Below are 24,049 nucleotides of genomic sequence, written 5' to 3' on the forward strand. Positions count from 1 at the left end.
GCGCGAATATGCACCGAATACCTATGCAAAGTATAGATTGCATTTTGCATTATAACAAAAACTGGTGAAAATGTTTCTTGAAGAGCGCTAGTAAGTGTAGTTGCCTTACCCAGTTCGACACCAAGCTCTTCAAAGGTGCTACCATACTTTTGTGAAGAGCCCGAAGATGCCATGTTAACAGATGTCTGTACAACGAGGCGACAATTTCTATTCCGCAAACATTGGGAGCGAGAGCACGTCTCTGCTCAACAACAGTTCCTGAATTCGCAGCGTGTCGTCTGACCCGCAAACGTTTTTCCCGACCCTGCTTTCATCATTGCACACTCGAAGTCCCTCATCTTGCGTTTCCCTCCCACCGTAACAATTTTTAAGAATAAATTTTGGACACGAGCGTACTCGGCTTAGAATTGTGCAGTGTACTGCGGCAATACCGAAGCTGTCCCTGCGAGGAGCTCTCGAAATACAAATCTCGCCCATGCGTCTGGTCTAGAATATGTCAGAGCGACGACCCCTCTCATTGGCACGCGATCTGGTGGGCCTCAAAAGTAGGCCGCTAACCCATAAGGCAGCCAAAATGCGTTTGTGCTCAATAATTTGGCACCTATTAAAATGTTTCTAAATTTATCACGACGTATGCTGCGGTGACGAAGCCATCATACCTGCATTGCTAAAATAAAAATAAGAAGCCGCCCTGGAAGACGACATCACAGATGAGCACATATTACACAAGCCCGCAGCTCGTCTTCAGGACAAGACTCAGAAGAAAGAGTACTGCGTGCAAGGTACCGCTTTGCCCTTTCCATTTCTCATATATCGAACACGATTGCAGAAGTCAGAGGAGACGGCTCAGATGCAAACTGCCGGATACCGACAAGGAGTTTTTCGCCGCGTTCAGAGGAACTAAAAAAATTGACACACGATTACGATAGTCTGCAATGCAAAATTTGAGGACAGCTCTTCACGCATTTCAATTTTGCGTTATGCTGAGGTAAATAATTTCAGGCAGGCGTATTTATATATTTGTTGCAACCCTTCGGAATCTTCCCATGGCAGCCATCATGAGAAATTCTAGACGCCCGTGTAGTGTGCGATGCCAGTCCACGTAGAAGAACCACGGGTGGTCGAAATTTCCGGAGCCCTTCACTACGGCGTCCCTCATAGCCTGAGTCGCTTTGGGATGTTAAACCCCATGAACCAATCAAACCAACCAACCATCCTGGTGTCCCTACTCGTGCTCTTGCCGTTTCAGGTGTTGTGTCGCTGCTACTACCTGCCATGGTTGTCAGGTCGCGTGTTACGCCGACAACGCAAACGCCGACGACTACGACGCGGAATGCAGAAAAATGCAGCTAAAAGTTTCGCTGTCAATCCATTATATGCAACCGGCATTTTTTTTCTCAGATGCTTTCTTAAGCGACGCCCAGACATTTCATTTTGTCGGCAAAAACTAAGCGGGACACAAGTATTTCCAAAGAACAAACAACAATTTCAGAAAAAAAATCGGTGATAAGCAGCCTTTTCGATTCGAAGCGCACTCTGAACATAACGGTGCCGACGAACGGTTTCTGACACGTAGCGCATCACAGCACCAGTTATCGCGGTACCCGGCTTAGTTCATCAGCACCTCTTTATAGCCTCAACTGCACCTTTTCCTGGGCTGAACGGCTTAAAATAGGTGTACACTGTCGAGCTCACAAGTGATAGTGTCCAATGCTGCTTACTCTAAGATATAAAAATACCAGAAAAGTTTCTCTAGAATTTCAGACCGAGTGAGTGAGTAGAAACTTTATTGATTGATAAGATTTAGCCTGCGGTGGAGGTCTTCTTCAAGTCTTCTCTTCAAGTCTTGAGGTTGCCTCCTAGCCTTGGGTGGTCCCCTAGTCCAGGGCTCCACTGAGTCTGGCCACCTCGCTTGCGTGTGCTATGAGTGCCCTTTGGGCCTCTAGCTCGCAGCTGGTGAGCCGGCTCTCCCATTGCTCCGCACTTGGTGTGTCGTGTTTGTGGAACGATATGTTTCTGTCGCATTCCCATGTTATGTGGTATAGTGTTGGCCTCGCTTCGCACCAAGGGCATGTGGCGCGGTATTGTGTCGGGAACATCTTGCTTAGTATATATAAGTTGGGGAAGGAGCCTGTCTGTAGCTTCCGCCATTTTGCGGCTTCTTCCTTGCTTAGCTCTTTGTGTGGTGGGGGGTATTTGTATCTTAGCCCCCTGTATAAACTTAGTGTTTCAGAGTACCCAGCCCCTAGGCTAGTCCAGAGCTCCTCCGGGGCTTGTGACCCCCCAGCTCGGATAGTAAGCCCTCGAGCTAGTTCGTCCGCCCTTTCGTTGCCCCAGACCCCCGCGTGGCCTGGTATCCAAATTATGTTATGTTTCTCTCTCCTCCCCGAGGGTGTCCCCTCGCTGAGGATCCTGAGTGTCGTTTTGCCTACCCTTCCTTTTGTGTAGTTTCGACACGCTTCTTGTGAGTCTGTTAAAATATTCAAGGGTCTCCCCTTTCTATCCCCCTCCCTCATTGCTAGGGCTATCGCTATCTCCTCCGCCTCTGCTACATTTGATGCCCTGGCCGTGAGGCTCGTTATGTGTTCTCCCTGGTGGTTGACGACTACCGCCACCATTTTATTTCCTCGTTCACCATAGTACGGGGAAGCGTCGGTGTATACCGTGCTGTCCCTGTGCCCTATTGTTTTTTCATAGTATTCTGCTCTGGCTCTCCTCCTGCTGGCATGGAGGTTTGGGTCCATGTTGCGGGGGATGGGTTGTACGCTTATGTTTCTTCTTAGTGCGTCTGGTATGTTTGCCCTGTTGTTGTGATGGTTCTCCGTCTCCCGACCCAACCTAGTCAGAAGTGCTCGTCCGGTTCTTGTGTCGCTGAGTCTTTGAAGTTGTGCAGCCGAAGTGATCCGCCCAGGCCTCACGCGGGAAACCACACTTGTGATCGGTTGGTTGTCATCTTCGTTGTGTGCGTTGACGTTCATTTCTTTGATGTCACGAAGCGGATTTCTCCACAGGCTTCCACCGATTCATGCTTGGCCGGAAACTGCCTCCGTGTCGTTTTTCGCGCCTTAAATTCGGTTTTCCCAAGTTCAAAAGGGCAAACCTGAACGTGGGCAGCTTAAGGCATGGGAAAAGAGGACATGAGTTAAAGATCATCATCATGAGCCTTTACTGCGGGAGAAATGCTTCTGCTGTTACACTGCTGGAGGCTAAGCAGAAGAGCTGGAAGTGGGCCAACACTCTAAACTCGAATACGCCTAACTGAATGCAAAAAGGGAACAAGCTCTTCTCTGGCGTACTTGTTTTATAATAGAGAGTGCGGTGTAGAACACCTTAAACCGCATTTTTCTGTTTAGAGTGTAAGAACTACTTGGAGAGCCCTGGACAGAAACCTCAGGAGCGCATCATCATAATGTGCTGACATTTAATACGACCATGTCGAAGACGCTAATTTAAACAGCAAAATTACACGAATTTACTAGCAGAAATCGTCTCCTGATTAATGGGAATAAATCAAACCTGTATTATTTGGAACTAAAAACAAACATATACCAATCAGCAAATCTATCATTAAATGCAACAGTATTGAAATTAATTCCAGTATTAAGACACTAGGCGTGATTTTTTAAGAAATTATTTCACATTATTCCCAAGAGCTAAACCTAGAAATTAAGCTTGCACAAGAAATTGGCTTAGTATATCGAAATTGTCATATGCTTCCACAAAAATTAAGATGTTAAGTTATATTTCAATGTTTGCCTCGAGACTGTACTGCTATCATTTATTCTGGTCTACCACAGCTCATGGAACCTTGCAAAGACTTCACAGGTCGCAGAAAAACCTTCTAGTGTACTAGAAGGTTTGCCCATTTCTACTCGTACACCGTACCTTTTTGAAAATGCAATGCTACCCTGGTAATCACAATGTTCAACTATATTTTATGCGAAGCACTTAAAACGAAACAGAAATAAGAGTTGCCTTTCAAAACCGTTTATCCAACTTACAGGAAAGCACTACCGCCCGCCAGACACATTACACTGGGCCCTTGAAAGTGAGCACTTTGAAAACAACGTATTGTTTAACAGACACTACAAAACAAATTGCCGAGGTCATTAAACAGATTACATCAAGAAAGTTTACAATTTGAAGAGGTCACATTCAGAGAACCTTGGCAGCAATTTAAAAAAAGCTAGGCCGCTTTTTCTTCCGCTTCCAAAGTTTATCCCGTTATTCTTAATTGTAGTCATGGAAGACAGTTGGGCTAGTTGGTGTGAATTCGTTAGTGACTGCGACATTGCAACTAGCGTGAAAAGCACAAGGACAAGGATTTGGCCGCACATTGCCGCAAATGCATATTAAAAACAACAGGCGGTAATGAAGAAAAATGCGTTCCACTCTTTAGCCACACGAGAGTGCTGAGGCGGCTTCATAGGCAGGGTGATAGGGAGATATTTGAAGCATTTTGCATTGATAAGGCAGGGGACACGTGCGTGAGCACACCCTCAGTAGCCCTCACGAAAAAAGAGATAATCTATCTGTCAAAAAACTTGCGCGTCAATTTGGTTTAAATGTTTACTCTTTGTTATGACAACCTGCTTCGTGATAAAGAGAAGGGGGCGGGGGTACAGTCTCCTGAGCATGCGCCGAATAGAAGTGTAAAAATATGTTTTGTGTGCATTAAAACATCAGTTGAAGTCTAGCGTGCTGTCCCGTCGGTTCCTTTTGTCGCTGTCCTTGTGCTTTCCACGCTAGTTGCAATGTCGCAGTCACTAACGAATCTTAATTGTGGGTCTTGTTAGTGACTAGTTTCCGTCGACCCCGCAATATACCACGTCGCGAAGCAATATTGCTTTCCCGTCTATGGCTAGGTGTTGCATTTACAAAGCAACACATTCCGGGTTGGGATGACCGATAGCCCTATTTGTGAAGATGTGGCTGCGAAGAGGCAATTGAACATCTATGCGATTGCTCTGCTTTGGCGACCAAAAGACGTACGCGGAGTTGGCCCTGGACCGCCTCGATCCTCGGCATTTAGCAGTGGATAAGATCCTGAGACCGTGGCCACAGCATTCGACCGCCCTCAAGGCCTACAAGGCACTGTTTTGCTTCCTGAGAGTGACTGGCTTTGAGGGACCAATTGTGACTGTGCCCCTCGCCCCTTCTCTCCTTTTCCCTCATCCCTCTTCCTGAGTGCAGGGCAGCCAACCAGAACACCCTTCTGTTTAACATCCCTGCCTTGCCTCTTCCTTTTTATCTGTCTCTTACTTCATCATCATTGCGTATGTATTTCTATTATTTCTGCTGGATTAATGAAGCGGCATTTGTGATTGTTTATTTTTGCCGGCTACACTATCATTGTGTAAATATTCCTATTCTTGCTTATTCCACCATATTTACGTATACTACAATTTACTTTCGCACAGTGAATTTCTAATTGTGAGCGTGTTTCGTACTTTTCGATCTCCAAGAAACAATGCCACTGTTACGCTGATTAGTGTATGGGGGCCGGCGGCCTTGTCAAGCTGTCACTCACGACAGCTTTTTCTGCCGGCCTCCATCTTTTATGTGACACAAATAAAGGGATTATTATTATTTTAAACCTCTCCGAGGTACCTTGTGTTTGAAAGCGAAAAGTTTCAGTGGATCAGCGACAAGAAAATTAGAAAATGTAAAAAATGCTAGAATGCAAAAGAGAAGGCATCTTAATACGTGATACGATACGGCGCGAATCGTGGGTCCCACTATCAACGCGGATTGAAAATATCTCCGTTACGGAAGGAATCTAGAGGGCGAAGTTGGTGTATGTTCTGGAAATGGATAACCAGTGCACAGTCATAGAGTAACCAATGGACAGCTGTGGAGAGCGGCCAAGAGCTGCAGGTATGAATGATGGGGCCTGGCAGAGGACACTGCGTTACTTCCGCGGGTACATCTGAGGATAGCATGGCTTGCCCAGAGCAAGGCCAAGTAAATGTCATTGGCGCTGAGAAGAGAAGATAATAACAGGCGCAAAATTCATAATCGAAAAAAAATCCCAACATGTCTTTCCGTCTGCCTTGCTGAAATGCAAAGCAGGGAAATTGGCTCGAGGTGAAATGTCAACTCTACAAAAACGAGCAGCATTGTCGTGATGAAAGAAAAAGCAGCCCATCACCACTGGGCTTGACCTACGCGACTCCTTCAGAGCGTACCGTCCAAAGTTAAATTTACAGACGCGTACCGCATGGGCCTTGCCAATCATACGCCTTGCGTACACTTTCTATTAACCTTTAAACTATCCCTGTTACGCTCCTTAATTATTGACAGGTGTGTAGCTCACCATAAGTAATATCCATATCAGTTTTTAGAATGTGGAAACCGAAGTTATCTTCGGCGCTGTGACCCAACAAAATTTGACTATTTCGACGAGTTACGTGCACTGGAGAGGTTGCTTTGCCTGGAGACCTCTCGAAAGCATCTATTTCTGGCGCTATGCAGCCAATGCTTGTTAGGCCACTGCGCCGAGGTAATCGCGCTTTCCAAATTCTAAAATCTAATAAGGATATTAGCTACAATGAGCTACACGCCTGTCGATAATTAAAGAGCTTAACAGTAATAGTTGAAGAGTCACATATTCAGTATTAGATAGCTCGTCTTAGCCGCATTCTGATGTACTACACCGCTGCCATGTTATACCGAAAAAAGTACTTTTTTAACTCAAAAAAGCCTGTTTTTAAAAATTGTGTAAGTTCCTAGGTTACACACCCTGTATATCATTGTAATGAATATCTGCCAAGACTACACCACGTAGGAGAAATTTGCATCTTTCGTCTTGAAATCTGTACGTTAAAAATTAGGAAAATTTTGAAATTTTTCAGCCCTATGTTCGCGGATATATACGGTTATATATTTCTCAGATTATTATAGAAACTTAACTCAACCTAATATGTCCTACATTTTCGCATAAAAATTGCAAAATTTGAAAAATTGTAAGCTAATGTTACGGCAATATTGAACGTAATGCTACATTATTTTGATATGTAGTAAAATATTTCTTCTAAAGCGCTTCTATCGATCGCATCGAGCAGTTGAGATTGCTCTAGATAACGAATTAAAGGGGGATGCTTTGGACGATAGCAAAATTCGAGATTGCTGGCAGGTGATGTGAGTGTATATTGATTGCTATAGTGAAACTTCCCATCATACGAAAAAGTTTCGCTAATCAACGGTTTCCGGCAGAAAAATGTTTTTGACCAGAATTGTTGGGTATGAACGATATAAGATATGAATACTTCTATGGTTGCACTGCTGCCCTGGCAAAGCCTAGAGTAGGTCTGAATTTTGCCATCGATTTAATTGTGTGCCAGTGCGACATTATCCGCAGGGTTTTCGTCCTCACACGCTTCGAAATTTTCATAAATCTATATAGTTAATTATAGAATAATCACAACTTTCTTAAAAAGTCGTCTAGCTTGTTACTTCTTGTAATATAGCTTGCGATCACTAGTAAAAAAGTTCAAAAAGTTCATAACTTTTACTCCAACTTTTTCACCCTGTGGGCATCGCGCGCTCTTTTTGCTTCTGGAAGAGCGTGAGGCAAAGCAGCACACGTGCCCATTCAATCCAGCCGTTCGGTTAACGCCTGCGTGTTACACGGTGACTGGCAAATCTCCAAACCGCTAACACGTAGACGCTGCCGTTCAAGCCTACTCTCTGGAAAGCGGACAAGTGACGCGCCGTACGCCGGTGCGCTTTCCAAGCGGCGGTCACTCCGAAGTAAGCGCCTTCCGTTTGAACCTTAAGGAGCAAAGAATGACGAGAGAATTTTACTGGGGAGAACTTTTCGCAAGGAGCAACAGCCAGCTGCGTACAGAGAGGTTGGCCGGCGAAGCTACTGGAAAATACAGGATTGGGCGAAGATTCGAGATTTTACAATAGCGAATTGAGAATCCTGAGACTGGATTTGTCATACGAATCAAATAATGGATATTCAAGGCTATTCTAAATTAATCATATGGCCTCAGCGGCCATGGTTGCGATCTGACCTCAAATCTGACCACTTTTTTGTAAAGCGCGACAGTGATTTAATGGTCTCGCCCCTAGCGAGAATCTTTTCATGAACACGTGGTTGACACAGACCTTAGCCCCTATAGAATGCTCATGATGCCATGCAGGATCATATATGCGCGTTCTGTGACCCATGCAGACCTCCCTACAAGTTAGTGGTATTTTTCACAGGCCTCCATTCACACATATTACAAAGGGCTTTCCATGCTTTTTGGGACAATCGCTTTGTCTGGCACTCTCCTATGTTGTGCGAGAGCAGGGTTGTCCTAGTTTCCTTAGCAGACGAGAACACTAAAGCTACTGCGTACCTGTTGGCCGCTTTCTTTAGGGCGTGCGTGATCTTGTGCATTTAAAGTAACACCACAGATTTCGTACCGTAACGCCACCGCACGTGCAGGTTTTGGAAGATGAAGAAGTGTTTAGTGCTTCCAGACAGTACGTCCACGGCTGCCTCCCGTAGCTGACGCGTCAGTGAGCTGGCTACGCAACCTCACTGCTTTCCCTTCCTTTTTTGTTTTGTTTCTGCGATGGTCCGGCCGAACTGGCTTTTGATGGCCTACTTATTACTTATCGCAGATCACGGCGCTTTCCAAGTTGAGGAATAATGTGCTGACACGCTTTCAACTATCTACTGAAGCAAACCGAAGGCGTGGACCACGCGTTCTACGCCGACGATATTACGGTGTGGACGGCCCGAGCCGGGTCCGATGCCTGGATAGAAGAAGCCTTGCAGCGTGCGGCAACGACCGTGCACGAGTGCACAAAGTGGTGCCGACTGAGCTGCGCTCCCCAAAAATCAGAGCTGTTCATGGTCCAGACGGGAAAATGCAAGAAGGAGCTGCCGCCGAACGTGACCATCACCATCGACGGAACGGCCATCACGCCAACACAGCAGGTTAGAATTCTTTGCCTACTACTTCAGAGCGATTCGAAGGCGCACGCCGCCGTCACGAAGATCAAGACTACAACTGAACAGATACTTAGTATGGTTCGAGGGGTATCTAACAGAAACCGAGACATTAACGAGGACGATGCCATGCGCCTGGTGAGTGCGTTCGTCGTGTCGAGGGTTACCTACTCCGCCGCATATCTCCAGCTGACGAAGGCGCATAGGGACACCTTAAACACAGTGCTTCGTAAGGCAACGAAGAAAGCACTGGACATGCCCATATACTCGTCTACGCAAAGACTGCTGGACATAGGCGCCCACAACAAGGTAGAGGCGCTCATCGAAGCCCACCTCTGTAATCAGAGAATCCGGCAAAGTCACGCGGAACACGGACGAGGCATCTTACGCAAGATAGGATGGCAGATCAAGCCAGTACCCATGAAGGCAGCCCTTCCGGATGACTGGAAGACGACCATTCCGACGAAACCCCTTCCCCGGAACATGACGCCCGGCAAGGACGACGAGAGGCGCACCGCGCGGGCCAAAGTCATAGCCCGGAAGCTGGAAGCGAACGCTAGGCTCCTTTACGCGGACGTCTCGCTCTGAAAACACAGTAACCGTGCCGCGGTGATGGTTACGTCAAATGACAGGCTAGGCTGATCGTCAGCGCGTCCCTGAAGACAGCAGACCCCGTAGTTGCCGAAGAAGTGGCCGTGGCCCTCGCACTCGCACAGCCGATCGTGGACGCCGTGGTCTCCGACTCAAAGAGAGCCTATGGGAGGTTCCGCAGGGGAGTAATCTCCTCCGCGGCCCGAGCCATTTTATCCAAGTGGAAGTCTCCGGGAAGAGCCATAGAGTTCGTGTGGGTCCCGGCTCACTCGCAGGTAGCAGGCAACACCATCGCTTACTACCATGCCCGAGAAATGTCAATCCGGGCCGAGCACGAGCTGGAAGGGCTACCGCACCCGGTTACCAGCTTTCGGGACATTACCCGGATGTACCGAGAGGAAAGGTGCAGACCGCCAGAACCGCAACCCAAACTCACCAGGCAACAACAGACGATCCTGGGTCGAGCGCAGGGGGGATCGCTTGCGCATCCCGTCCTGATGATGTACCCTGCGGAACACGATACGCTCTGTCCTTTTTGCAAAAAAGAGAAAAGGGCACTCTGCCGCACGTCTTGAGAGAGTGCAAAGAACTTAAGAACCCCCCTCTTCCCCGTCCCGCCAACACTCCATATCCCCAACCCCTTGAGCGATGGGAGATCTTGTTGTCCAGCCCCGCCCTACCGATTCGGCTCGCACTGACGGACAGGGGCCAGGACCTGCTGGTTACATATGGGTCCCGTAACTAGGGAACCACCCCGTCTGGTGCGTGCGTGCTCCACCAATTTGTTTCGGGCCCACTAAATGTTGATTCATCATCTATGCTGAGAGCGGCATCGGTTGCTCACTTCGAGGCGGAGAGCGCCCACGATTTGCTCACTCAGGACGCCCTCTGCATCGCTACAATGTGGTTGCGCAAGACCGCAATCACGTGATTTTTTTCATGTTTCGGGGGCTTTCTTGAAGCTTTGGGAAAAAGGACCCCGTGGAAGATATAGATTATCAGGGTTTAACGTCCCAAAGGGACTCATGCTATGAGGGACGCCGTAGTGGAGGGCTCCGGAAATTTCGACGATCTGGTTTTCTTTAACGTGCACTGGACCCGGAGTACACAGGCCAGTTTCACCTCCATCGAAATTCCACCGCCGTGGCCGGGACAGAACGCGCGTCTTTCGGGCCAGAACCCAAGAGCCATAACCACTGAACCACCTCGCGGCGGCCCCGTGGAAGATAAGTTGGTACAAAAAACTAGATGGGTTGTTTCGTAACCTCATCTGTAAATTGAAACTAACGTGACCCTATAACTAACGTGACCCTAAAAGTTTTGCATATAGTCCAAGCTAGCTAAATAATTAAGCGGAATTTGAAATATGCTCTGAGGAGCACCACACGACGGGAAACAATATGTCTTGATTTCACCGAGATCCGGTGTTCCACTAGCTCATTTATTGGGTAAGGTTACGTGGACCTCCCTATATATATATAATCATTATCATCATCAGCCTGACAACACCCACTACAGGGCAAAGGCCTCTCCCATGTCTCTCCAATTAACCCTGTCCTTTGTCAGCTGCCGCCACCGTATCCCCGCAAACTTCTTAATCTCATCCGCCCACCTAACTTTCTGCCGTCCCCTGCTACGTTTGCTTTCTCTTGGAATCCTGCCTTCGCATTACATGCCCTGCCCAAAACCATTTCTTCCATTTCTTGCAAAGAGGGAAAGCAGCTGGTGAGGATCAGGTAACAGCAGATTTGTTGAAGGACGGAGGAGAGATTGTGCTAGAAAAACTAGCCACCCTGTATACGCAATACCTTGTGACCTCGAGAGTACCAGAAGCTTGGAAGAACGCTAACATTATCTTAATTCATAAGAAAGGAGACGTCAAGGACTTGAAGAATTACTGATCGATCAGCTTATTATCTGTTGCCTACAAGGTATTTACTAAGGTAATCGCTAATACAGTCAGGACAACCTTGGACTTCATTCAACCAAATGATCTGGCAGGCTTTCGTAAAAGATACTCGGCAATAGACCACATTCACACTATCAATCAGGTGATAGAGATATGCGCAGAATATAACCAACCCCTATATATAGCCTTTATTGATTACGAGAAAGCATTTGACTCAGTGGAAACCTCAGCTGTCATGCAGGCATTGCGAAATCAGAGTGTGGAAGAGTGTTATGTGAAAATATTGGAAGATATTTATAACGATTGCACAGCTACTATAGTTCTCCGTAAAGCCAGCAATAAAATTCCAATACGGAAAGGTGTCAGGCAGGGAGGCACGATCTCCCCTATGCTCTTCACTGCCTGCTTACAGGAGGTATTACGGGGGCTGAATGGGAGCAGTTGGGGATAAGAGTTAATGGAGAATACCTGAGTAATATGCGATTCGCTGATGACATTGCCTTGCTAAACCACTCAGGACAAGAACTGCAAAGCATGATCAATCAGTTAGACAGGCAGAGCATAACGGTGGGGCTAAGAATTAACATGAAGAAAACTAAAGTAATGTTCAACAGCCTAGCAACGGAACAGCAGTTCGCAATTGGTAGCGAGGTGCTGGAAGTAGTAAGAGAATATTGTTACGTGCCGGCAAGCGATGAAGAAAGGACTGCATGACCGATGGCGATGATATGATTTAATGTCTGCGAGCCTAGCACGAGCGCTCCTGCCCATGCCACTGCCCGCTTCGTCGTCTTCTAGTCCGTCACATGACTCGGGGCCACGAAGCGATCGTCACGATCGCGCGAACTAGAAGAATGCCGCAGACGATGACAAGCAGGACGTGACGATGGGCGTGGCAGAACATATGAACAGAGAAGAGAAGATGTAGGGCTTGCCGTCACGATGAAAGAGATGCCTCTCACACGGAATGTTGCCCTCGCACATACAGTGGTCACTATGTTTGCCAATCGAGTGTCCCTTCCGATCCTCAACTTTTCATCGCACGTTCAGCCGCTTCCCCAAGGAATGTCGCTCGCCACGCTGTGCCCTGCTTCCGACTGCGTTGTGTCAGTTGTCACCGGCTGTGTACCTCCCTCGCCGAAATGCCCCGAGTCCGACGTCCCACCATCTGACCAATACGCGAAAATGATTGCCCCTGACCTCTTACCAGCACAAACTCACGACCTCAGGTGTCTTCTTTCCTCATTTCACGACATCTTTGACTTCGACAACCGCCCTTTGGCTCGGACCTCTGTGGTTACGCATCGCATTAACACCGGTGACGCCGCTCCTATCCACAGACGTCCGTATAGGGTCTCCAGTACAGAACGGAACATCATTCAGCAGGAGGTGGACAAAATGCTTACCAAAGACAGTATAGAGCCCTCGTCGAGTCCTTGGGCCTCACCAGTTGTCCTAGTTAAAAAGAAAGACGGGAGCTGGCGCTTTTGCGTTGATTACCGGCACCTTAACAGCGTAACGAAAAAGGACGTGTATCCTCTCCCCAGAATTGACGACGCTTTGGATTGCCTTCACGGAGCCAAATTTTTCTCTTCCATCGACCTTCGATCCGGCTATTGGCAAATTGCGGTGGATGACCAAGACCGTGAAAAGACTGCATTCGTCACACCAGACGGCTTATATCAGTTCAAAGTTATGCCGTTCGGTCTCTGCAATGCGCCAGCTACCTGCGGGAGAATGATGGACTCTTTGCTTCGAGGATTTAAATGGGTTACATGCCTGTGTTACCTAGACGACGTCGTGGTTTTTTCGCCCTCATTTTCCACGCACCTCGTACGACTGACAAGCATTCTTTCTGTCTTCCGTAAAGCCGGGCTGCAGCTCAACTCGTCGAAATGCCAATTCGCTCGTCGCCAACTGACCATCCTTGGACATCTGGTCGATGCCTCGGGTGTCCGCCCGGACCGTGCTAAAGTTCAAGCTGTCAAGTACTTCCCTCTTCCGCAATCGTCCAGGGACGTGCGCAGCTTTGTTAGCCTGTGCTCTTATTTCCGACGCTTCATCAAAAATTTTGCTGGCATCGCTCGTCCCCTCACCGACCTCCTTAAGAAAGACAGCCCTTTTACCTGGGGCCCTGCCCAAGGAGAGGCCTTTTCTTCCTTAATCCAATTGCTCACTTCCCCTCCTATATTGGCCCATTTCGACCCGTCGGCACCAACTAGCTTTTTTTACTTTTGCTGGCTTTTTTCGCTGAAGGACCCCACAGGCCGGCTTGGTCGTTGGGCTTTGCGCCTGCAAGAGTACTCTTACACCGTTGTTTACAAGTCCGGGCGCCTACATCAAGACGCTGACTGTCTGTCTCGTCACCCTGTGGAGCCGCCAGATCCTGGAGACAATGACCTCGGCCCGTGCTTATTCGCTATCTCTGATCTGCTTAACATCGCGGCCGAGCAACGGCAAGATTCCTCCTTGCGTCCCCTTATTGACCGCCTTACCTGTCCCAACCCCGATCCTTCGCTCCAACTCTTTGTTCTTCAGGATGACATCCTCTACCGCCGCAACCTTCGCCCTGACGGCCCTCCGCTCCTGCTCGTCGTTCCTCAACGTCTCCGCTCGTCTGTCCTCGCAGAACTACACGACCTGCCCACCGCGGGACACCTCGGTGTCTCCCGCACGTACGATCGGGTCCGACGTCGCTTCTTTTGGCCCGGCCTTTACCGTAGTGTTCGCCGTTACGTTGCCAGCTGTGACCTCTGTCAACGCAGGAAGCGGCCCTCCACTTTGCCTGCCGGCCTTCTGCAGCCTATCGACGTACTTCTGGAACCCTTTCATCGTGTCGGACTAGACCTCCTCGGACCTTTCCCTACGTCCAGTTCCGGCAACCGTTGGATCGCCGTCGCGACTGACTACGCCACTCGGTACGCTATCACACGTGCCTTACCAACCAGTTGCGCCACCGATGTCGCCGATTTCCTGTTGCGAAATGTCATCCTTCATCACGGTGCACCCACGCCAATTGCTGACGGACCGCGGCCGCTACTTTTTGTCCCGGGTAGTTGACGACATACTCCGGTCCTGTTCCACGCAGCATAAACTCACTACAGCGTACCATCCTCAAACGAACGGGCTTACCGAGCGCCTGAATAGGACCCTCACTGACATGCTATCTATGTACGTCGCACCCGACCATCGTGATTGGGACATTGCCTTGCCCTATGTAACATTTGCTTACAATTCATCGCGGCATGACACCACGGGCTATTCGCCTTTCTATTTTTTGTATGGCCGGCATCCTGCGTTGCCATTGGATACACTCCTGCCGCCTTCTTCGGCCTCGACCACGGAGTACGCACGTGACGCCATCGCTCAAGCAACCTCGGCCCGCAAAATCGCCCGCGACCGTCTCACCGCCTCCCAGGCCTACCAGAAGGCAGTTTACGACCGCCGACATCGTCCCGTACACTACACGCCAGGATCACTCGTCCTCGTTTGGTATCCCTCTCGCCGTGTCGGCCTTTCAGAGAAACTTCTACATCAGTATAAGGGCCCTTATCGCGTGCTCCGTTAGGTGACCGACGTGACTTATGAGATTGCCCCCCTCGACCCTCCGTCGTCATCCACCCCCCCTACAACTGACGTTGTTCACGTGGTTAGCCTCAAGCCATACCGTGCACCTGCTCCGTCTTCCACTTAGCATCGGGAAGATGCTTTCGCCGCCGGGAGTTGTGTCAGTGGACAAAGAAGAAGACAGTGCTGTGCTCGTGCAATGAGCGCGAAGAGGACGAAGTGTGATCTGTGCGCCGTTGGCCGGTAGTGGTTCGATTGAGCTACTGTCGGCATCCCTCAGTGACTACTCCTTGTGTGCCTACATTTACGTAACAATATGTTCTCCAGCAACACAATGTGCTGATCTGTTATAATGTGGAAAAAGCAGAACACCGTTCTGCATCCTAATATAAAAAAAAAACTTTCCCCAGTGTTATCGAGCATGCAGGAAAAAAATTTGGGGAGGAAGAGCATTGGCGGATACATTTAATTAACTTTTGTTGCTGCAGGGTAGTGAGAGCCTTGAGCCTGCTAGCACCTCTGCACCTGATGCAGATACCAGTTTGCGTGCTTTTCTTTCTTTGCCCGAGAGACTGTGACGAAGTATTTTCATATAGTAATGTTACTACAACGGCAACTGAAAGATTTCCACAGAATTCAGATTGCACGTGTGAAGTATGTACTTAAATTCATCTGCCCTGTCTTAACACATATCTACAATCTAATACTTTCAAATGGTGTATTTCCTGAAAACAAATGCAAGAAGCCCAAGTGGTGCCTATAATTAAACAAGGCGATAGAAGTAACCTTCTTAACTACCGCCCTATTTCAATTTTACCTGTATTCTCATAAGGCACAGAGAAATAAATGCATACAACGATGACAACATATCTACACCAAAACAAATATGCTACATGATTTTCAGCATGGCTTCAGGCCGCAGCGGTCTGCTGAAACACGGTCAGCTGAAATAGCTCTTCTATCTCAAAGAAATAATCATGGGATCTTTTATGCTTTTATGAAAAAGACGTTTGTAATAGGTATATATATATATATATATATATATATATATATATATATATATATTATATATATTATATCTTCCTTTTGATATCAACTATATGTTATTAACCAGCGTTTGTGTCCACACCCACTCCGCCCTATTGCGATCTCTTAACGTTCCACCTATCATTTCCCTTTCCATAGCTCGCTGCGTTGTACCAGTAAGATACAGCTGTTGTATACTTTTCTCTTGAGGGATATTGGTAAACTGGCATTCATGATATCAGAGAATCTGCCATATGCACTCCACCCCATTGTTATTCTTCTAGTTATTCCCCTCTCATAATACGGATCAGCAGGCACTACCTGCCCTAAATAGACATATTGTGACAGACTATAAGACGACGAAGCGGGCAGTGGCATGGGCAGGAGCGCTCGTGCTAGGCTCGCAGACATTAAATCATATCATCGCCATCGGTCATGCAGTCCTTTCATCATCGCTTGCCGTCACGTAACATTTGGTGGAGGTGCTGGGTACCTTCTTCATCCCGGTCCCGGAGCTTAGGAGCCTGGTGTACACCGAGGTCTTCTGTGGAGAGCTCACGGCTTCGCGCCTGCCGGCGCTTCCCCAGCCTGCCAGGTATGCCCCGACGCCGCCTCTCTTCACCGCCCCGCCCCAAGCCCCGACCAGAAGACACGACGACACAACGACCACACAACGACCGCCGCAACTGCCCTGTGACCCCACTCACCGGCCACCTGAGAACCTAGAAGACCCAACGACCTACGACCCCTCTGAACCGAGACCGCCGCCACTGACAGAGAACCCATTGACCACCGACACTCACACGAGAAACAAGTACCCCAGCCCCTGCCGTTGGGTGTGTCCACAGGCCTCGACATTGACTTCCATAAACCGGTGGCTCCTCAGTCTTCGTGGACCTGGCTTCACGCACATCAAGGGCTGGAGTAACGATGTATTGGCCATCGGGAACTGGCGGGACGGAAGAGAATGATACGTAAGTGACGGCTTCGGGGTTGAGGCGGACAAAATCCACGGTACATAGGCGATGAACAACTGGAGCCGGTGGCTCCTCGTTAAAAGGTAGGGCGAGCTGAACGACACTTGTGGCGCAATCAATGAGGGCAGAATGTTCGGAAAGAAACTCAAGGCCAAGGATGAGGTCATGAGGGCACTGTTCCAGGACAGTGAAGAGAACCGAAGTATGGCGGCCGGCGATTGACACACGGGCTGTGCACATTCCAACGACAGCGGAAGTACCGCCATCGGCGACGCGAACAACAGCGGAGTGGGCAGGAGTGAGCACTTTCCTTAGGCGACGGCGTAGACAGGCATTCATAACGGAGATGTGCGCTCCCGTGTCGATGAGAGCGGTAACAGGGATCCCTTCCACGTCGACGCTAAGTATATTCCGTCGGGCATGTAGAGTCAAAGGAGGATTTCCAAGGTCGGTCGTCGGAGCAGCATCACCTCCAGACGCTGCAGCCATCAGTTTTCCGAACGTGATCGAGCATACGGGCCAGGAGATGACGGGCGGCGAGTTTGGGGCGACGGAGATCGACGACGGTAAGGCGATGACGAGCGGTTAGTTGGAGGGGCCCGAGCGTCGGAGCTTGCGAGCTGTGGTTCATGGGGCGACGACGAGCGGCGGGGATAGAAAGAATCAGGATAGCGGTGGTAGGTCGATGACGGATGGCTTCGGCAGTGTCGGGAGATGTGACTAACTCGGGAGCAGTTAAAACAGATGGGCCTGTCGTCAGGTGTTCTCCACTCATCCGGGTTGCGGCTGCGGCGAGTTTGGTACGGATGTCGGGCACCGAGCACGGGAGACACATGACGAGCATCTGGGCTACTAATGGAGCATACAGGTCGGATCCCGAGATTGGCGAATTCTTGTCGGACAACAGCCTGTAAAAGGGGTACTGCAGGGGCACTGTCCGGTACCGGTAATTGGGAAATTGTGGGACTAGTTCTCGGCGCACAAGTCGTGTCAGGCTGTCGGACGCTGGCAGGGAGCACGGTTGGGATGAGTCAACGCAGGACGACGTTGCCGCCGTGTTCGGCAACCGCGTAAACTGAGGGGAAATACGGCGGCTTTTCGCTTGTTCAAACCGGCGGCATTCTTTTAAGATGGCGTCAACCGTTCCGCAGTCCTTGTACACCAGCAAGTTGAAGGCGTCGTCTGCAATTCACTTGAGAACGTGACCGACTTTGTCAATCTCTGACATGGCGGAATCAACTTTCATGCAGAGGGCTAAAATGCCCTGAATATAAGACACATATGACTCTGTTGACGATTGTGCGCGGCATGCAAGCTCCTTCTTCGCAGCCAGCTGACGTCCGAATGGCTTACCGAACAATTCGGTAAGCTTCTGCTTGCACAGGTCAAAACTGGTCAGTTCTTCCTCGTGTGTCTCGAACCAGACCCTTGCAGTGCCCGTCAAGTAGAAAATGACGTTGGCCAACTTCATCGTGGGGTCCCACCTGTTGTGTGTGCTCACACGCTCCTACAGCGAGAGCCAGTCTTCGACGTCCACGCCATCGGTACCGCAGAATGTGCCCGGGTCTCGAGGGTGGGCTAGGACGACAGTTGGCGTGGCAGGCGCGTCGGTAGCTATCTCGACAGATCGGCTCGTCGGCTCGTCGGCTCGTTTGGTCAGCGGCATGGCGGCTCGTACCCCGCACCTCCACCAAGAGATGTTACGTAAATGTAGGCACACAAGGAGTAGTCACTGAGGGATGCTGACAGCAGCTCAATCGAACCACTACCGGCCAACGGCGCACAGATCACACTTCGTCCTCTTCGCGCTCATTGCCCGAGCACAGCACTGTCTTATTCTTTGTCCACTGACAATATTGAGTACACGTATTTGGATTTTTTAACCATGCGGTTAGTTTATTGCGGAATGATTTGAACTCTTTGAATATTAATGGATTGTTAATAGGTTAGCAGTTCTAGGACAGCTGCGGCTTTGAAGGCTTCATCAAGCCATTCCTCGTGGGAGAATTCTGCATGGTAGGTACACACCTGTTATAACATGCTTCGTACACGTTCAGGCAGTCGGCAGAAACAAGTTGTTAAGTTCGCGCTTTAATGCAGATTTCCTGCACGGAATCTAAATATCTCTGTGCTATTTTTAAAACTTATGTATGGTTGGTTGGTTTATGGGGTTTAACGTCCCGAAGCGACTAAGGCTATGAGAGACGCCAATGCTCTTCCTCCCCAAATTTATGGATTTCGCAGACGACAAATATGGCTGAAGTCTGCTTAAGAAAAAAAAGGATTAGATGAATGTTGCTAAGGCTAGAGAGAGACGCGTTGGAGGAAAATGCTTGCACGAATGACGCGTTGTTACTGTAAAATTTAACAGCCTCTGTGCACGAAATTTTGAGATACTCTCCACTGATTATGTACCTCCCAGGTTCATATTTAAACTCTTGCCACGTGTTGCGCAGCCGAAGCATCGCCGATTTTCAGAGCGCCATACATACCGGTGTCTTCATGGGCTCGGCAAGGAGGTGTGGCCCCTGTACCTCCAATCGTCGACTGGGCATCGTTCAGGGATGTCATGATGACCAGAGAGCACTGGCGGCATTGAAAACAAGGCGGCTGCTGTATCAAGGTGGCTGCCGACTGGCAGCCTGTGGCATGTCAATGCCTTTTGAAATGCCCACCTGAAAAGTACAATCAGTATTTTTTTTTAAATATGGTTAATGGGTCATGGGGGTTTAATATCCCAAAGAAACTAAAGCTCTGGTGGACGCCGTAGTATAGGGCTCCAGAAATTTTGAACACCTGGGGCTCTTTAACATGCACTCACATACCACAGTGCATGGGCTTCTAGAATTTCGTCTTCATCGAATTGCAACAGCCACGGCCAGGATCGAACGCGCATTTATTGTTTTTATTACCGAAGAGGGGCCAGTAATGAAACCGTTGTTAGGACCTCCATGTTGATGGAATAAAACAGCATCAAGCAATTTTGACGCAAGTATGAAGCAGCTAACAAAAATCACGCACACGAAATTAAATACATTGTGTTTAATGCAGCCGTGTTGAAGAAATGTCCAATTGTGAGTAGTGTAAATACATTGTGTTTAATGAGTCATGTTGAAGGAATGTCTAATTGGCAGTAGTGATGGAGTTCCGGAAGAAGTGTGGGTGTTTTGAAATGAATACTTGCTTTAGGAGAATTTAACGCATCGTTATGAGCATTCATTTTAGGAGAAGGGATACTTGGTTCGAGTGTGCGCCGAGTTTTATTCGCACCCATATGTGCGCTGCAGTGTGCGCAGAGAACGAAGTTTAGACGCATGATTCCATCCGCATAACTTCTGTGTCTCCTACAAAAAAAAACAGCGGGCACTATCTGAACACGCGTCATCATACAGTACGTGGAGGATTTAAAAGGAAGCATCTTAACCCCACCTCCTGCACCGCAGCCGGCTGTGGCTGGCCGCGGATGCACCGCAGTGAGTTGCATCCGCTGACGTGACGATGTGCGTGCAAAGGCAGGAAAGTCTGCTTCAGCTGGGGTGATTGAGCCAGGCATTGGCTTCCAAGGAAGACAACCAGACTGGAGGGCAGAAGTGAAGCCATGATTTGGAAATGCAACACTAGAGTAACTTGGGCATTCCGGCTAGAAGAATTGCATATTACGCGAGACTGACAACATTGTAGGTTTTTCATTACGGTAATTGTGCTCTTGGGTAGTCCCCAAAGTGAAATATATTTTAAATATAGGAGGAGTAATTATTTATCAGCATCCACAGAAGTGCAGCTTTAGGGCTCCAAATAAAGCGAACTGAAGTGTGAGTAACTGGTTTCAATTGGGAGTAACTGGTTCCAACTAGACTCCAACTGGTTCCACTTCGAAATCCAGTTGCCGCAGAGTGGGCGGCAAATGGGTCTAGTTTGCCACCAAATGAGAGACATCATTTCCCAGTCGAGAGCCAAATGGGAGGAACTGGGGACCAACTGGGAAGTAAGTGGTTCCATTAGTGGGTCGATTGGGACAGAAAAATTCTCATTGAGGGCCAACTGGGCATAACTAGTCATGTTTAAAAACCAAGTTGGAAGTTTTAGCGCGCCAGAATTAAACAACGGCCCCATGTCGAAGAAAAGCCGGTGTCGTCAGCGGCGTTGGCCATGAGCAAAAAATCTCAGAAGCATTAATAAAGAAAATTGAGCAGGAAATTGGCCGAGTTGGGTAATCGAACCAGGGCCTCGGGAGTGCGAGACGAGCATTCTAACCACTTCGCCACGCCAGCTCATTGGTTTGGAGTGAACAAAGGCACGTCTAGGGAATATGGTGTTGTCTTTGAAGGGTGCTTTAGAGACATGTGCTGTGGTGTATATTAGTAATTATGAGCATGAAAATTACAGAAGTCGCTATACAGCTATATACACCCAGCCTTGGCTTCGGGTGCTGCTGACAAATTTAAATGTGAATCGTTAATTGTGGTTTTCCAAGAGTGACACACGCGCTATAAAAGACGGCGCACTTGATGGCTCCGTATTCTTTGGACCATGTCTGGTTCTTTAACATGCGCTGGCATCGCGGATCACATGGGAGCCTTTTACGTTTTGCCCTCCATCGAAATGTGGTTGCATGAGGGTTCCCCTCGAGGTTAGTTCCCGTGGAGCCGCAAGGCATTTGAAACAACTTTATTGTTGCTGCTTAGACTTTGAGATAGGGAGCACCAACCAGAAAAAACATGCTGTTTTACAGTATACAGCAGAAGTTCAGCTGAACTGGATATTTAGTGCCCTGCACAATTCAACAGGCCGGCTGCCCATTGAAAAACCGTTACTGCTTCGTAGGTCGCTTGCTAAATTCAATAGGCTGGATCACATTACAAAAACAGTTACTCCCTCGTAGGTTGTTTGTTTAATTCAATTGGCTGGTTGACATTACCAAAGTACTTACTGCATCGTGGGTTGCATGGTAAATTCATTAGGCCTGTTGACATTACAAAAACCGTTACTCCCTCGCAGGTTGCTTGTTAAATTCAATATGCCTGTTGACATTACAAAAGAGTTACTGAATCTTATATGTTGCTTGTTAAATTAAATAGGCCGGTTAACTATACAAAGACAGTTACCGCCTCGTGGGTTGCTTGTAATAAACCACGAAGGGCAGTAGATGTGCATAGCGCTATACCGGGCACTCCAGAATTATCTTTAGCATTTGTTTCTGGTGCCATAGAGTTCCATCGAGTGCAGTGGCCTGTGAAATGCGGCGGAGTCTAGGGCACTGATCAAAGAACTCATGATTTCACAAGCAGCACTTAATCCTAACATGAACTCATCGTAGCTTGATTTTGTACTCAGTCGATGTTATCGCGTTCCATGGAATCAAATTGTTTTTGAAATTCTTGCCATAATAATATTTTTCGCATGCCCTCACACGCCAACCATTTAATTCTCGAAGGGGAGCAGTATACAATACTCCCACAGCTGCACTTCCTCAGCTTTCAAACATTGCAAGCACAAGCGTCGTCCGGCCATTAGAGCAGCACCCTCTCATGTGCCGACCCCTTTCTAGATGGCAGCGCGAACAGCAGCTTCCCGGTGCGGCAGCTACGCATATGAGGGGAATTGCGATACGGTTTCGAAGGAGGTTATGGCACATTCCGAGACGACGTTAGCTAGTCGATGTAGACGCAGCTCCACTTAAGAGAAAGGGCTTTACAGAAAGTTCATTTGAATAATTAAAAATCGAAAGACAGTTGAAAGACTGCGGCTAAAGGCTGACGCTGTTTAATTTGCCGCACACAGAACACGCACTGCCGAGCATCGTTGGCTCTGTGTTTCGTCTGCAGCAGGGCGCAAATTATACCTCCGATCAGTCTCGTCTCAGGCTTGCGCTTCTCTGGCACCACCTCTAGCCAGCGACGCCTATCTTACCGACGAACAGACCACGGCGCGTGCTACACTGGGGCCGCGGGTGGCAGGCGCACTACCTGCCTGCAGGCAATCGTACCCTTTCTTTCAAGCTACCTTCACTATCAGCAGAGGGTGTGTGCGGAGAATAGCGCATATATAGTGGAGAGGCGAAACCACCAGCCTAGAATTATCGAACTGTTCAGATCGAAATAAAGAAGATAAAACAAATTTATACATGGTCTGTTAGCCCAATGTATACACCGTTTAGGAAAAATGAAGCAGTGTCATGTGTGAGCGAAAATAAGTATACTGTTGAGAGCAGCGTGACAGTCTTCAGTAACTTTCTTTCAAGTTAATTTTTGAAGTGATTAGAAACTCTGCAAATACGGCTATTCGGGTAAAAGTGTAAATTTGCAAGACGTAGATAACGTGAAAAAGGAGCAACCTGAAATATTAAGAACAAGGTGCCATTTATGATCGTCTTTTAACAGACGAAAGAAAAAGCCTGCGTAATACAAAAGCAACCGGGCTACTTGAGCGCCCATGACGCTGTTTCTGGGGGGAAAGAAACCGCTCATCATCAGAGCGCGGTCCCCGACGTGGCTGCGTTTGCAGTGGGCCCAAGATATTCAGCAGTAGATGCCAGCTCCTTGCCGTGATTTGTTTATGGGCGGTTAGAAAATGTACGTATTTGGTACCATTTTATAAACATTTCAAACTCCTCTTTTTCGTAATGATCTACAACTTCCGTATCCACGAATATTTCCCTAAGAAAAGAGTAAACAATTAGGGTATTTAGCCTTTAGTGTTCAACAGTTATAAAAAAATGAGAATTACCAAAGACTTCGACAAACTCTCAACATCACTCTGTGTGGCTATAGCAGAGCGTCTTACGTTAAATGAAAACTTGCTTACATTTAGCTGACGCAGGCAGTGCATTTTAAACATACGGCTAAATTTGCAGTCATTTTTTATGGCTCAAAGGCAAAAGTTTTTGCGATTTATAGTACTAATAATAATTCCTATACTGATGCTTATTTGCTCACATATTTGAAGTTTTATTCATTTTTATCAATGCATAATAAAACTTTTCTGCCACAATGTAGCAAGAACAAGAGCATATTAAAAAAAAAAAAACAT

At 48.1% G+C, this 24,049-nt stretch overlaps 1 protein-coding gene and 1 pseudogene across 12 annotated transcripts in view; one reads left to right on the forward strand and one right to left on the reverse strand.

Moving 5' to 3' along the window:
- LOC149347441 (uncharacterized) overlaps positions 1-10,286 on the forward strand; it is a 39,237-nt pseudogene extending 28,951 nt beyond the window's left edge.
- The window catches only part of LOC149347442 (uncharacterized), a 197,452-nt gene that overhangs the window by 18,718 nt on the left and 154,685 nt on the right, over positions 1-24,049 (reverse strand). For 3 of the 12 annotated variants that reach the window (XM_089587114.1, XM_089587119.1, XM_089587113.1), the window contains one exon: positions 19,513-19,606. The exons of 4 other annotated variants lie outside the window; for them this stretch is intronic. In XM_089587114.1, coding sequence (XP_089443240.1) covers positions 19,513-19,575 — 63 coding nt within the window. In that variant the 5' untranslated portion in view covers positions 19,576-19,606. Of the gene's footprint in view, positions 1-19,512; positions 19,696-20,444 lie in introns of all 12 variants that reach the window. 5 more of the 12 variants (XM_089587120.1, XM_089587115.1, XM_089587118.1 and 2 more) reach the window with 4 other exon arrangements.

This window comes from Amblyomma mixtum, chromosome 4 (genome assembly GCF_055824585.1).
Source record: "Amblyomma mixtum isolate Tamu chromosome 4, ASM5582458v1, whole genome shotgun sequence".
In the NCBI taxonomy this organism is placed as follows: domain Eukaryota; kingdom Metazoa; phylum Arthropoda; class Arachnida; order Ixodida; family Ixodidae; genus Amblyomma; species Amblyomma mixtum.